Source organism: Sinocyclocheilus grahami, unplaced genomic scaffold (genome assembly GCF_001515645.1).
Source record: "Sinocyclocheilus grahami isolate Dianchi unplaced genomic scaffold, SAMN03320097.WGS_v1.1 scaffold1100.1, whole genome shotgun sequence".
NCBI classification, from domain to species: domain Eukaryota; kingdom Metazoa; phylum Chordata; class Actinopteri; order Cypriniformes; family Cyprinidae; genus Sinocyclocheilus; species Sinocyclocheilus grahami.
In genome coordinates, this window is record NW_015506279.1 from 130324 (window position 1) to 144843 (window position 14520).

Here is a 14520-nt window from a genome sequence, read left to right on the forward strand (position 1 = left end):
TTAATTCTATGACAGTACAGAATGTGTTTAACAGTTCTCATAAAGGTTATAAAGCTCTTATTAATTTTCTGAAAATAACAAAGTTATATAATAAAATATAGGTAGAAGGTTTTTATTTTTATTTTTTTATTTTATATATTTTTTTGAATTAGCATTTCCCTTGATATCATCGCCTCACAGTAGGTGGCGGAAATGCACCAAAAGCTGGTTTGCCAACCACCGTTAAACATCATAAGAAGAAGAACGCAAGGCATTGTGGGTTTTTAGGACACAGAAGCTGCATAGAGAGAGACAGTAGGCGGGCATCGGAGTTCCTTTTGTTATACATCAAAAACACGCAGGAATGGTGAACTCTTGCTGTGTTATTAACTGCAATAACCGTTCGCAGGATCGGTATGGAAAACGCATTTTAAATGGAGTGCGATTTTTCAGCTTTCCAGCTTGGAAGCAACACCTTGGAAATCAGATCTCCGAGTTAACAAAGAGGCGTCGCATGGCATGGGTATCAGCCATAAGACGCAAAGACATCACCTTCGACAACATTTCCCGACACATGTTTGTGTGTTCACGGCATTTTCTCTCAGGTAAGCTATAATCAAGACACATCTAACTGCTACGTTGTTGCCGCTAGCAATGCTAACATGGCGAGGAGTTACACCGCTAACTTTGCACAACTAGATATATACTATCGGTCAAAAGATCACGATTTTGTAATGGTTCTGGGAGAATCATTATGCTCACCAAGGCTGCGTTTATTTGCATTTATTTATTACTGTATAAACACAGTAAAATAATAATATTGTGAAATATGATTACAGTTTAAAATAACTGTTTGTCGTTTCAGTATACAATGTATTCCTGTGATGGCAAAGCTACATTTTCTGCTGCCATTACTCCAGAATTCAGTGTCACAAGATTCTACAGAAATCATTGTAATATGCTGATTTGGTGCTCAAGAAACATTTCTTATTATCTTATTCTTAATATTTTGCGTGATACCCAGAACTTTTAAACAGCAGTTTACCTAAGATATATATATTTATTTATGTATGTGTGTGTGTGTGTGTGTGTGTTTGTATGAAATCGCAATCAATTGATCAAAAGTGATGTAAAGTAACGTTACAAAAGATTTCTATTTTAAATAAATGCTGTTCTTTTGAAAATGCATCACAGTTTCCACAGAAATATTACGCAGCAAACAAAACAAAAAAGTTTCAACATTGCTAAGAACTATTATTAATAAGTAATAATGATTGAGCACCAAATCAATGTAATATAATTATTTTATGAATTTTAAAGGATCACTGGCGTAATTAATCATCTTGCTTCATTTCATCACAAGAATGAATTACATTTTTAAAATATCCAATTATTTTAAATTGTAATGATAATGAGTCACTTTATTATGTACAAAAGTCATGATTATTTCAAATGTTTCATTGTTAGTGTGACTAATCAAAGAAATTTTGTTTTTTCTTCTAATCAGGCAAACCAGCCTATGAAATGCTTGAGTGTCATCCTGACTGGGTGCCGTCATTACATCTCGGGCACACAGAGGTCAAAGCGACGCGTCCTGAGCGGTTTCCCCGTAGGTCAAAGAGACAAAAAGCTCGCGCACAGAACAACGCTGCACCTGCAACATCACCAGCTCTACCAGACCTGAAATTGGAGATGGATGTAGATGTACCACCAATAAAAGGTCCACCGGCGGATGAAGGTCCACCGGCGGATGAAGGTCCACCGGCGGATGAAGGTCCACCGGCGGATGAAGATCCACCATCGGATGAAGATCCACCATCGGATGAAGATCCACCATCGGATGAAGATCCACCATCGGATGAAGATCCACCATCGGATGAAGATCCACCATCGGATGAAGATCCACCATCGGATGAAGATCCACCATCGGATGAACATTCACCATCGGATGAAGATCCACCATCAGATGACGCTTCACAAAGCTTACAGATGGATGAAACTGCATCAACGTACGACCTTGAAGAACAGCAGGAATGTAGTTTTTGTAGCTGCAGACGTGCTGAAATTAACCGCTTATTAGAGGAGAACAGGCAACTGAAGGAAGAGCTCTCCCAAAAGACAATGTCTGAGGATTTTTTGGGAGATGATGAAGAGAGGGTCAAGTACTACACTGGGCTGCCATGTTTTGCTGTTCTGATGGGTGTGCTGACGCAGCTTCTTCCTTGCCTACCACGGACAGGATGCAAACTTTCGCCTTTTCACATGCTCTTTTTAACTCTGATGCGCCTAAAGCTGAATCTGCCAATCCAGCACATTGCACACCTCTTCTGCATAGATCAACAGACAGTGTCCACCACATTCAGAGACACCATAAGTGCAATGTTTACACACCTCAGCCCTTTGGTGCACTGGCCAGAGAGATATTGCTTGAAGGGCAGCATGTTACAACAGTTTGTAGAAGCTTTTGGCAATCATGTTGCAGTGATCGTGGACTGCTTTGAAATGAATGCAGAGAGAGCATCAAATCAGAGAGCTATAGCTCAGAGATCTTCACAAAAGCACACGCTAAAGTATCTCATTGGCATTACACCACGTGGAGCTATTGCTTTCGTTTCTAAAGGGTGGGGAGATGGTGTCAGTGACCAGTATATTATTGAGAGTAGTGGCCTTCTTGATAAACTGTTGCCTGGAGACTTGGTGTTGGCGGATAGAGGGTTTGACATCAGGGAGAATGTCGGACTAATGTGTGCAGAAGTGAAAAAACAAAAGCTGGTTACAAAAGATGCGGAGGAGACACGCAAGTTAGCTCACCTCAGGGTCCACTTGAACAGGGTGGTGGGATGTGTGCGCAGAAAGTACACCATGCTAAGTGAAGCCGTACCGGTGAGCATGATTGCCCCATGTGAAGACGAGGACATGATGTTCCTTGACAAGGTTGTGACTGTGTGCTGTGCCCTGACTAATATGTGCCCCAGTGTTATGAAACTGTAAACCATGACATGAACTGTACACATGACAAACTCAATGTGAACTGTATATTCTTCATTACTTTGTCACGTTATAATAATAAATGATGAAAAAGGACTACAGTTTTGTGTCTCTTTATTTGTGTAATGCTGAAGTAAATGTGTACAGTCCACAGGAAAAAAATACAAGTAAAAGTAAAGCGACAGTGTAACCAAGTACTGACAACAGAGATTAAAAGGCAATAAATAAGTTACAAATGCAGAATGTACAATGAAAAACTACTGAAAAGTTTCTAGTGCAAAATACAAATACATAAATACAACAGGTAAAAGAGGTAAAGTAGCAGTACAGCCTTCAAGGACTGACAAGGTAAAAATTTATACAAACACTGGTTAAATACACAATGAACAATGAAAACCTACTGCACTTAAATGGTCACAGTGTTAATGTAGTGCAAATACAACAGGTAAAGTGGCAATGCAACCTTCAAGTTAAGCTAAATAAATTATTAAATTAATAAATTATGCTCATCATCTGATTTATTCTGCAGCTATGTCTTCTAAATTTGACTACAAAAATCACCAACACTGAGTTCAGTTTTTTTCTGAGGTTTTTTTTGTTGCTTTTATTGTGCACAGATGACATGAAATATTGATTTGAGTTTAAATTATTTTAGTGCCTAAGTTGGTGCAACAGTTTTTCAAGAACAAAAATGTCTGGTGTTAGTCACAAGTGCACACTGTATAATTAATTTCTAGGCACGTTGTTCAAAAAAGTTGATCAAAAGTAAAATCTGTAAATTAGTAAGAGAGTCAGACCACCCATTATGTGCAAAGAATACAGATCTTCACAGTTTATTCGAGAAAATGGGGGAGTTAATAACTGATAGGAATAACTGATCATATGAATGTTGTCTGTTGTCAAGCCATTGTACACTAGATCTGAGAATGAAGTGCTGGTAAAAATCCTCTTTACAATAGTAATTCACAGTCTGCTTAAAGCTTTATTTAAGCATGGCTAACTAATTGCAGATAATGAGATCTTAATACTGAAAAATGTATGTTACCCTGCAATAGTTCTTATGAATAAATGCTGTTAACAGTGAATATAGTCACAGGGGGAGTGTGGTAAATTGTTAAATAATGGCAAAATGATATCTAAATGAGACAAAAACATGTTTAACAATGTCTTGAAGGCTCTGCAAATAGGAAATCAAAGCACACTGGTGTTTTGTCACCGAGTCTTTTTATAACTACTCTCAGATCTATTTAATAGGTTTAAACTGCTGTTTATTTTTCATGCCGACTTGCTGCAACACTGATGAGCATCTGAGTCAAAATCAACAGTCTTACCATCTAGCCACGAGAAGTCAAGACATGATCAACAGTTACAACACCACCTTGGCTCTCTGATGAACTTTTCTAAGTGTACTTTGCTTTCATCATGTCTTACAAAGATGCTCTGTCAGCTTCTACTTTCACACCAGCACCTGTTAAAATTAAGTTGGGAAAATAAAAAAGTCTTGAATGCAAAACTATTGAACTGGGATCATAAATGGGGATATGTTCTGCTTCAGATGTCAAGGATTTCACGAAAACACTTGTTTACTGAACGTTTTTGAGGTTTTTACCCTGACAAAAACTTTTGATTAAAGCTTAAATTCATGGTACATTATCCTCTCGGAATTATTAAAAACATCACAGGATTTCTTGCATGCAGATGTAAAATTACAGAAAGAAACCCTTAACTCTACAATGAAAAAAATGTATACTAATTTACGTGTTCTTCCTAAATAAAAGTGGTTTAGATTTGGCTCTCATCTAGACTTTTTTTTTTAATCTTAATGGTTGAATAGTTGCCATTTATTATTAAATATTTTATTTTACAAGTTTAAACATTTCACTAAAATAGGAAAAGGCAATATATTATTCATATAAAATACAATATAAGTGCACTTTTGTTTTGTTTTTAAATATAAGCGCTATTTCCCCTCCAAACACTAGAGGGCCTTCTTCCGCTTGCAAACAACAGCAAATCCACATAGCTTCCTGCATTCTTGCCCTGAATGTGAAAGCCCACTTCTTCATATATGCAGGTAGGAAAGCTTGATGGGTAACTTTAAAAGTGCTGGTGATTTGTGTAGATAATTATATTGTCTTCCTCGTGTGGGATTTCCAGTATTCTTCAACGGTTGTTGTTTGGTTATGTAGGTATCGATTATGTGTGTTTCTTGCGTTTGTATTTTATTCATCAGATATTCGCGTCATGTACATAAGGTAGCCTACCTAAAGCATGATAATAAAAATCTCCGAGACAAGAATACAGACGGTTTCAGGCGGTCACTCGTATAGTAGCTGATCTGAAATAGTATCTGTGCACTTACATTTATTGTTTCTTGTATGTTTTACAGTCTTTCATCATGAAAAGCTCTAAAGAAGCTGTGCAGGCTGCTGCCAAAGAATTTCTTAATTTTGTCAATAAGGGAGTTTCACCTTACCATGGTAGGAATGACATGGGATTGAAATGCTGTGTATTGACTATGTAAATTGCATTGAAATACATAAATGCCACTCTTTTTAAAAGTTTGAGCTACACTTTGTTGATAATAAGATTAACTAGCTTTACAGTCTGACTAGATATGGCTCTTGGACATTGTTCTTCACTGGCCGATAGAGCTCCAGATATGGACAATAGATCTTGATCTAGACTTTGAAAGAATGTTCTTTCACTTTTTTCCTATTTCACAGGCTTTGTTATGTCACTGTGATGTAAGCATTGTACTGGAACGTGCATGAGTTTAGTTGTATGTAAGTTAACACTGTATATCTAACATTACCTTCTTCTGTATGTCTTTTCCTCCGTCCTTCTTTGTGTCACAGTGGTGGAGGAGTGTAAATCTCGCCTGCTGAAGGCTGGTTTTACTGAGCTCAAGGAGGCTGAGCATTGGGACATTAAACCTGCCAGTAAGGTAAGTGTGCACTTTAATCTTAACACATTTATCTTTGAAATTAGAATTTGCTAAAAAAAAATCCAAGATGTTGATTTGGAGAAATGTAGCATTACATCACTTGCCCATCAATGGATTCTCTGCAATGGATAAAAGCATCACAATAATCCACATGACTCCAATACATCAATTAGCATCCTGTGAATTGAAAAGCTGTGTGTTTGTAAAAAAAAAAAAAAAAAAAAAAAAACAGAATCCATCATTAAGCAGTTTTAACTTTAAATTGTCACCTCTATACAAAATACCATAATCCATAACAGGCACGTGCACAGGTAGGGCTCAACCTGTGCAGAGCACATGCCCTTTTTGTCCTTACACTCAATAAATCAATGCTATTGGTCACCCTTTTACGTCTGTCTGTTTTACAAATATATTTAGCGAATGAAAGGTATTAAAAAGAGTTTGTGACTCAATCTTGTTGGATCCGCTCAAACTGTCAGTCAAACCTCATAACCCCGCCCCCTGTCTTGACTTTACTGAGTGCAGTGAACTGAAGTTCCACAGCAGAGCAGCTGAACGTCTTGCAAGGGTAAATAAATATCTTCTTGTTTGTATAAGTACAGCGTTGTCTTTACGCAAGAAACACTAGTATGTCTACTGTATAAAGGCTCATGTTTTATGCATTTGACGTTTTATGCATTTTTACAACAGGAAAACTGAGCGGCCGTATAGCTACAACAAACTTTGTAACCTGTTGATCAAAACGTAATGTGATGCTGCCGTTTTAATGATGGACAAATTGCACATTTGCACACACATTCGCTGGTCAAAAACCCGGCCATAACTGCATTTGAGTTTGACACAAAACGACTGAGTGTTCCTCGTCAGCTAGGTAAAATATATTTCTAAGAAAATTCTTCTTTGATTTATGATGGCTATCTGCTGATACACTTAATTTATTTACATTTAATCATATATATGGTCACACTCACAGCATGGTTAATGGTTACGATGTTAATATGCATGTATTTTGCTAGCTAGCTAGTAGTATTCTATACTCTCCGCTTATCATTAAGATGTGACCAGTAAAAAAGGGGGGGGGTGCCCTTTTTCAGTTTCAGCAAATGCCCCTCTGTGCACGGCCCTGATCCATAATAACGCTCCAGTGCAAAAGTAAATCGCCTGTTGTCCTCTCACATCAAAACATTTACAGCTGTTTTGGACTATTTTCACAGTGCTTGATTTGTGCATATTTCTCTCCTCGTTCAGATGAGATAAAGTTTTAACTGGAGAAAGCAATATTATGGATTGAGGACTCGGTTTTAAGTTAAAAGCATTGTAATGATGAATTTGTTTATCGCAAACACTCAGCTTTTCACTTCACAAAACATTAACTGATGAACTGGAGTCGTGTCGATTACTTGTCTATTAATGTGATACTTCTATACAGCTGGAGGAATTACTTTAAAAGGTGCATATAATAATAATAATAATAATGCTAAAATATCTTTGCCCACATGTAGCTTATTGTGTTATTTTTATACAGAATGAGAAACAACTCCTATTAAATATTTTTGCACTGTAGTCACTAATCTATATCTGTCCAGTATTTTGTAACCAGGAATTACTCCACCATTATTGCCTTTGCTGTCGGCGGTCTCTACAAGCCTGGAAATGGTTTTTCCATGATCGGGGCTCATACGGACAGTCCATGTCTGAGGGTGAGAAGAACAGACACAAGATGCCCTGTGAAAGGGCTTTGATATAGATAAAATATATGATCAATTCTCTGAGTGTTCCGTAGCTGTGTGTAGTAATTACATTATAGTAGTCAGATAACTGTATTCCACATTAACGTTCGTAGAGGATGTATTCGGGTATCGTTCTTAATTTCTTGTGTGTGTGTGTTCTCAGGTGAAGCCACGTTCTAAGAAGACAAAGTTAGGCTACTTGCAGATAGGAGTGGAGTGTTATGGAGGAGGAATATGGAACACTTGGTTTGATCGTGACCTGACCATCGCAGGTCGTGTAATGGTTAAGGTAAGCCTCTGTGATACAGAAATGTAAAACATATCCAGGTTCCATCATTGTTAATGATCTTTACTTCTATATGAATAACACTCCCTTTTACCAGTGTTGTCTGTTTGTATGTTTTTATTCAGAGCGAAGGCAAGCTGGTGCAGCGTCTGGTTCATGTTCCCCGTCCCATCCTCAGGATCCCCCATCTGGCCATTCACCTTCAGAGAGACATTAACGACTCGTTTGGACCTAACAAGGAAAACCATCTGTAAGCATGTATCTAGGCATAGGAAAGGACAGATTGGAGGTACAAGACAGATGTGTATAATCATATTGGAATGCTGCTGATTTTATCAGTATGTATCTGTATTTGTGTGTCTGTTGTAGAGCACCTTTGCTTGCCACTGCCATACAGGAGGAACTGGAAACAGGATCTGCCTCCTGTGGAGATGCTTGTAATGCAGCATCCGTTGTAAGATCACACAAATTAATGGTTTAAGTGTACAAACCCACACAAGTCTGATTAAAGGGTTAGTTCACTCAAAAATGAAAATTCTGTAATTAATTACTCACCCTCATGTCATTCCAAACACAAATTTGGAACACAAATTAGGATATTTTTGATGAAATCTGAGAGCTTTCTGACCCTGCATAGACCGCAACGCAACTACCACATTCAAGGCCCAGAAACATATTAAGGACATCGATAAAGTAGTCCATGTGACATCAGTGGTTCAACTGTACTGAGACAAAAAAAAAAAAATTGAATAAAGTCATTATTTTTGTTTTCTTTGCACACAAAAAGTATTCTCGTAGCTTCGTAAAATTACGGTGGATCCACTGATGTCACATGGACTATTTAAATTATGCCCTTACTACGTTTTTGGTCTTGAACGTAGTAGTTGAGTTGCTATCTATGCAGGGTCAGAAAGCTCTTGGATTTGATCAGAAATATCTTAATTTGTGTTCCGAAAATGAACGAAGGTCTTACGGGTTTGGAACGGCATGAGGGTGAGTAATTGATGACAGAATTTTCATTTTTGAGTGGGCTATCTCTTTATAGTTGAAGTATGTGCTTTCTGTGGAACCAAATGTTAATTAGTGGTGGTGCACTGATCAGAAAATTGTAGGCTGATACCAAAAACCAATATTTGAACACTGTGATCGTCATCTGATGTTTTACAAAGACCATCTTACTACACGTTATTCTGCAACATAATGCATCGCACTGTACAATAGGGATGCACCAATATTAAAAGGATAATTTAAAAGATATTTACTCAGCCTCATGTCATTCCAAACCCATAAAACTTTTGCTTATCTTCAAAACACAGATGAAGATCCATCAAAATTTTCAAGCTGCAAAGAGTTCATAAAGACATCGTAAAAGTAATCCAAATTGATCCAACAGTTTACTCCAAGTCTTCTAAAGAGATATGATTGCTATATATGATAAACAGATTTATTTGAGGCTTTTGTTCACAAATAAACATTGATCAGCAAACCTTGAGCTTGAGGAAGCTCAAACATGCTTGCGTGACATGCGAGAACAAGCTTCTGTTTCCCATATTTAATATGCTTGATGTGCGTTTGGAGTGGTTGAAATCTATAAAATTCTTTACTATTTTAAGTAAATTAAAAATAAAACACAAATTTAGTTGTTGATGAATGCTACAAATTTATATAGCACAGCATTATAATATACAGTATTAAAAACTGATCATTTAAAGTGCCCCTATTATGGGTAATGAAAGGTTCATATTTTGGTTCTGGGAGTCCCCAACAACAGGTTGACATGCATGCAAGGTCAAAAAACACTTTCATTGTCTTATAATATGCATTTATTCCAGCTTGGGATTCGTTTTAAAAACGACTTGTTTCAATGATTCAGAGTCGACTCTTTCTTTTGAGAGACAATAACTTTATACACGGTCTACTTTCAGATTTAAAACTTTGCAGGATGTTTTCATTCACTTAGAGCTGTGTTACACACTGCATGAAAGGTAATTTTCAAAAATCCATAATATGGGCACTTTAAGATTAGCTAAAAATTACATTTAAGAGTGTTATTATAGCATTCATATTTTTATAGATTCGTTTTAAGCAAATGTTAGATAATTGCAAAAGCAGTCTAAATGTAAAAATGGAACGTGAGCGTGCACAATAAAATATTGACCGTTTTCCGATCGCAGGTCTAATACAAATATCAACTGATAGCAATGGGTAATAATTTCTTAATAAAAATAAAATTTTATGAACACATCTCTAATTATTTTGCTGTGTTCAGGCAGAGAAGCATCACCCTCCGCTGGTCCAGATGCTGTGTGGACAGCTCGGGGTCGAGTCAAATGCTTTAATGGACTTTGAGCTCTGTCTGGCAGACACGCAGCCTGGCGTAAGTCGCTTTGTCTTCATGTTAGACAAATACCCAAAAGATTTCAGTTTTGCTTTCTACTCTTTCTTTTTTTGAAGTTTTGCACAAAATTGTGCTGACATAAAGGGGATTAGTATTCAGGGTACATTTGTGCTCAGCAAAGAGGATTGCTGTTATTTTTACCCGACTGAAGAAAAGCCTTTAAATGTAAGAGTGGGACTACCGGCGGAATGAAACATTACTTTAGAGAACCTCGAAGGAACAAGACTAAGCTCTAATGGCTCTCATTTCCATATGATTTACACATAACATAACTGTCAGAGCGGCAGCTCTGGGTTCTCACCAGGGCTTTTTAACTGATTATCATGAGTTTTGACATGTTTTTGTGCTCTGCAGGCACTAGGAGGTGTCTATGAAGAATTCATCTTCTCTCCTCGTCTGGACAACCTGCACAGTTGTTTTTGTGCTCTCACGGTACGACAGAACACAGAGAGCAACATCTTATTAAATATTCAGTCATTCACCCACTCAGAAATGAGCTGAGGAGTGATGATGAATAATTAATGCATAATTATGTCCTCTCTCCCAGGCTCTCATGGACTCCAGCACACCTGATTCTCTAGCAAAAGATGCAAACATCCGTATGGTTACTCTATATGACAACGAAGAGGTGAGACAAAAATGCAATTATGAGCAAACGTAGATTCTAAAGCCATCTTTCTCTAGTCTCCTCACCCAAATAATTTGGCTTTTTTATTTATCAATAGGTGGGATCTGAGAGCGCTCAGGGAGCTCAATCTAACCTGACTGAGCTGATTCTGCGGCGTCTAGCTTCGACTCCTGACAATCTGACCGCCTTTCAGGAGGCAGTGCCGCTGTCCTACATGATCAGTGCAGACATGGCACATGCTGCACACCCTAACTACCAGTCAGTCTGTCACTATGGCAACTTGTTTGTTTCTATGGTATCACTTAAATTAGATGATTTTTTTGTTTTGTTTTGTTTTTTACTGGTACAATCTATCATCGCTATGGTGACACCAGATTTTGTGGTATTGTTTTAATAATGATCAAATTTCCCAGTCATGAGAAACACCTGGGAGTATCAAGAATTATTTTCAGTCTCGGGATAATGATAAAAATATATAAAATCTCAAGTATTGAGTATTTCTATTTAAAAAAAATATATATGTGTGTGTGAGTTTTTATATATACTACTATTCAATAGCTTGGCTTAAGTAAGGTTTATTTTTTTAAGAAAAAAAAACTGGTTTGCATTGAATGGATCAAAACCAAGAGTAATGAGTTTTACATTTACTTCCATTTTAAATAAATAATTTTTAGCTTTCTATTCACCAAGGATTCTGAAACAAATGTATTGCTGTCTCCACAAACATTTTATGCAGAACAATTGTTTTCAACATTCTTGAGCACCAAATTATTTACATTTTATTAAAATTGTCCTTATTTTTTTATTAAATTCAGCCTAGGAGACTTAATGGGGAGCATATGAGACTTATTTAAAAAAACATTAGAAAAAATCTTTCAGAGCTCAAACGTTTGAACAGTAGTATGTCCATATATGTTATGTGAATATACATTTTAATTTAATATAATGTTGTATGTACAGTGGGGAAAAAAAGTATTTAGTCAGCCACCAATTGTGCAAGTTCTCCCACTTAAAAAAATATATCAATCACTTACCAGGAATTTCTTTTTTTCTGCTCCAAGTTGCCATTACTCTGTGTGTTCTTGAATATATGGATTATGAGGATACAACTGTGCATAATGACATGGGTATTACAACGTAAACGTGGTTTATGAAGACCATGGACCATTAAGCAAATGGATTAAAAACATACTAAACTGTGTTTTTCAAAATGTAAAAATTGCCAGTAGTTTTCTGTGAGGGGTAGGTTTAGAGTAGAGGGATAGAAAATAGAGTTTATACAGTATAAAAGCCATTGCGCCTCATAAACCACAAATACAAGTATCTGTATGTTTTGTGAGGTATGATATACACATGACGTATCATTCTTTTTACAGGGAGAAACATGAGGAAAACCACAGGCCTGCTTTTCATAAGGTAACAAACACGCACACACTAATGCCTCCTATTCATGAAGACCTTAGCACAGCCCAATCAGCTAAATCGCTCACATGTGTGTCCTGGATCAGGGTCCAGTCATAAAGTTTAACAGTAACCAGCGCTATGCCACCACTGCTGTAACTGCTTCCATATTACGAGAGATTGCTGGAAAAGTGGGCGTACCTCTGCAGGTAAGCAGAACGTTCCCCCTCCCTTATATTTCATTACATCCTGCTGCACCATCTGTCCTTCCCAAGAATCTTCTGCCATATAAATGGGTTAAAGTGATCCTCATAAACTTAAGTTAAAATTAGTATCACTGCTCTGAAGAAGTGAAATCTAAGAGAAGGATATTGTGTGGTTTGTTTTTGGTGGTAGGGATTTAGAGTGTTTGTTGATGTTTGTGTATATCAAGAGAATGTGATCTGTCTGCAGACCATCTAAATGCATGAACACTGCTCCTAGCAACAGGCTGCTCACAAGACCATGTGGGATTTATAAACAGAAGAGTGCAGCAGAATGATGTAGAAAGGGTGACAAAAAAAATCGTGTCTTGGTCACCAGGACACCATATCCCCTCTTTGAATACACAATTCAAACTTGATAGAAATGAGCTCTCTTCTCTCTGTGTGGAATGGACATTGATATTAGAAACGGCATGAGATGTGTCTCGTCAAGTGAAATCTCCTTTTTTTTATATATATATATAAAACACAGGATGTGATGGTTAGGAATGACAGTCCATGTGGAACAACAATTGGGCCGATTTTAGCAGCTCGTTTAGGAATGGCAGTCCTGGATCTCGGGGCACCACAACTTGCCATGCACTCCATTCGTGAAATGTGCTGCACATCTGGAGTTCTCCAGACCACCACCCTCTTTAAGGTAAATTTACGAACAATTTTTAAAAGGCCTGTCATTTTTGACCAGAAACCGGTAAAGGATTTTCAGCACAGATGAAATGTCGTTTTATTTTCAATTTGTCATTTCTCCTAATGTAATTTCAATTCTGTATGACTTGATTTCTTCCATGGAACACAGGAGAAGTTCGCAAAAATGTGCCATGAATCAGTATCATAATATTGAGTTTTTGGTGAATAATATGTGACCCTGGACCACAAAACCAGTCTTAAGTCGCTTGGGTATATTTTTAGCAATAGCCAAAAAAACATTGTATGGGTCAAATTATCGATTTTTCTTTTATGCCAAAAATCATTAGGATATTAAGTAAAGATCATGTTCCATGAAGATATTTTGTAAATTTCCTACCGTAAATATATCAAAACCTAATTTTTGATTAGTAATATGCATTGCTAAGAACTTTATTTGGATAAATGTAAATGCGATTTTCTAAATATATATTTATTTTTTTTGCAACCTCAGATTCCAGATTTTCAAATAGTTGTATCTCGGCCAAATATTGTCCTAGCCTAACAAAACCATACATCAATGGAAAGCTTATTTATTCAGCTTTCAGATGAATTTTCGCGTGAAATTTATTTATTTAAAAAAATGGTCCCTTATGACTGGTTTTGTGGTCCAGGGTCACATATTTTAAAAAGATCCACGCATACTAAAGATGTTAAAGCCTCACACTCTATTCATTATAATTGAGTAGAAAGGCATGACCAATACAAAACTTTTCTGTATCATGGAAGAAGGAAACAACATGAGGGTGAATGTTTGGGTGAACTGTACCTTTAACAATTGTCAATGTTTACCAAGCCTGTTTTGGGTTGTTCTAACTGTGTTGTAATATGCAGGGCTTCTTTGAGCACTTCCCTTTTGTAAGAAGCACAGTGACTGTGGACTAGACTGTGAGAGGGATTCTCCGGAACCACACAGATGGGATTCATGGACGTCATTACTAGGGAAATCGATATCACTTTTTCCACTCTCATTCATTTTCTCATCATTGCCATCTGTCTATATGTCTACATATGTCCATTCATTTATCACTTGGACAAACATGGAGAGTTTGTGCACTCATATACTGTAGCACTTGAAGTGTTGCCATACACTCAAACTTTGTGAAGTTGTTAATAAAACCAATACACCTTTGATGCCTTGTTTTCATGTCTTCCATTAATGCTATTTTCTGAGCATGTCACGTGTCTTGAATTTGTAAGCATGAAGTCCAATACC

The 14520-nt window shown here is 37.0% G+C and overlaps 2 protein-coding genes across 4 annotated transcripts; both read left to right on the forward strand.

Annotated features, from left to right (window-relative positions):
* The first annotated feature begins 237 nt into the window (after positions 1-237).
* On the forward strand, positions 238-3058 carry LOC107566795 (uncharacterized). Of its 2 annotated transcripts, XM_016252344.1 has the most exons (3): positions 238-584; positions 1487-1699; positions 1772-3058. In XM_016252344.1, the coding sequence occupies exons 1-3, from the start codon at positions 344-346 to the stop codon at positions 2968-2970; spliced, it is 1653 nt and encodes a 550-aa protein (XP_016107830.1). In that variant the 5' UTR covers positions 238-343; the 3' UTR covers positions 2971-3058. The 2 variants fall into 2 exon arrangements, with proteins under 2 accessions (XP_016107830.1, XP_016107829.1); XM_016252343.1 differs by having other exon boundaries at positions 1487-3058.
* A 1931-nt stretch (positions 3059-4989) lies between these two features.
* On the forward strand, positions 4990-14436 carry LOC107566786 (aspartyl aminopeptidase-like). 2 transcript variants are annotated; one of them, XM_016252326.1, is made up of 15 exons: positions 4990-5041; positions 5357-5447; positions 5826-5914; positions 7501-7614; positions 7808-7933; positions 8056-8180; positions 8300-8384; positions 10200-10307; positions 10683-10760; positions 10876-10956; positions 11054-11214; positions 12333-12372; positions 12465-12566; positions 13093-13260; positions 14139-14436. In XM_016252326.1, the coding sequence occupies exons 1-15, from the start codon at positions 5036-5038 to the stop codon at positions 14187-14189; spliced, it is 1425 nt and encodes a 474-aa protein (XP_016107812.1). In that variant the 5' UTR covers positions 4990-5035; the 3' UTR covers positions 14190-14436. The 2 variants fall into 2 exon arrangements, with proteins under 2 accessions (XP_016107812.1, XP_016107813.1); XM_016252327.1 differs by lacking the exon at positions 4990-5041 and adding an exon at positions 5060-5152.
* Positions 14437-14520: the final 84 nt, after the last annotated feature.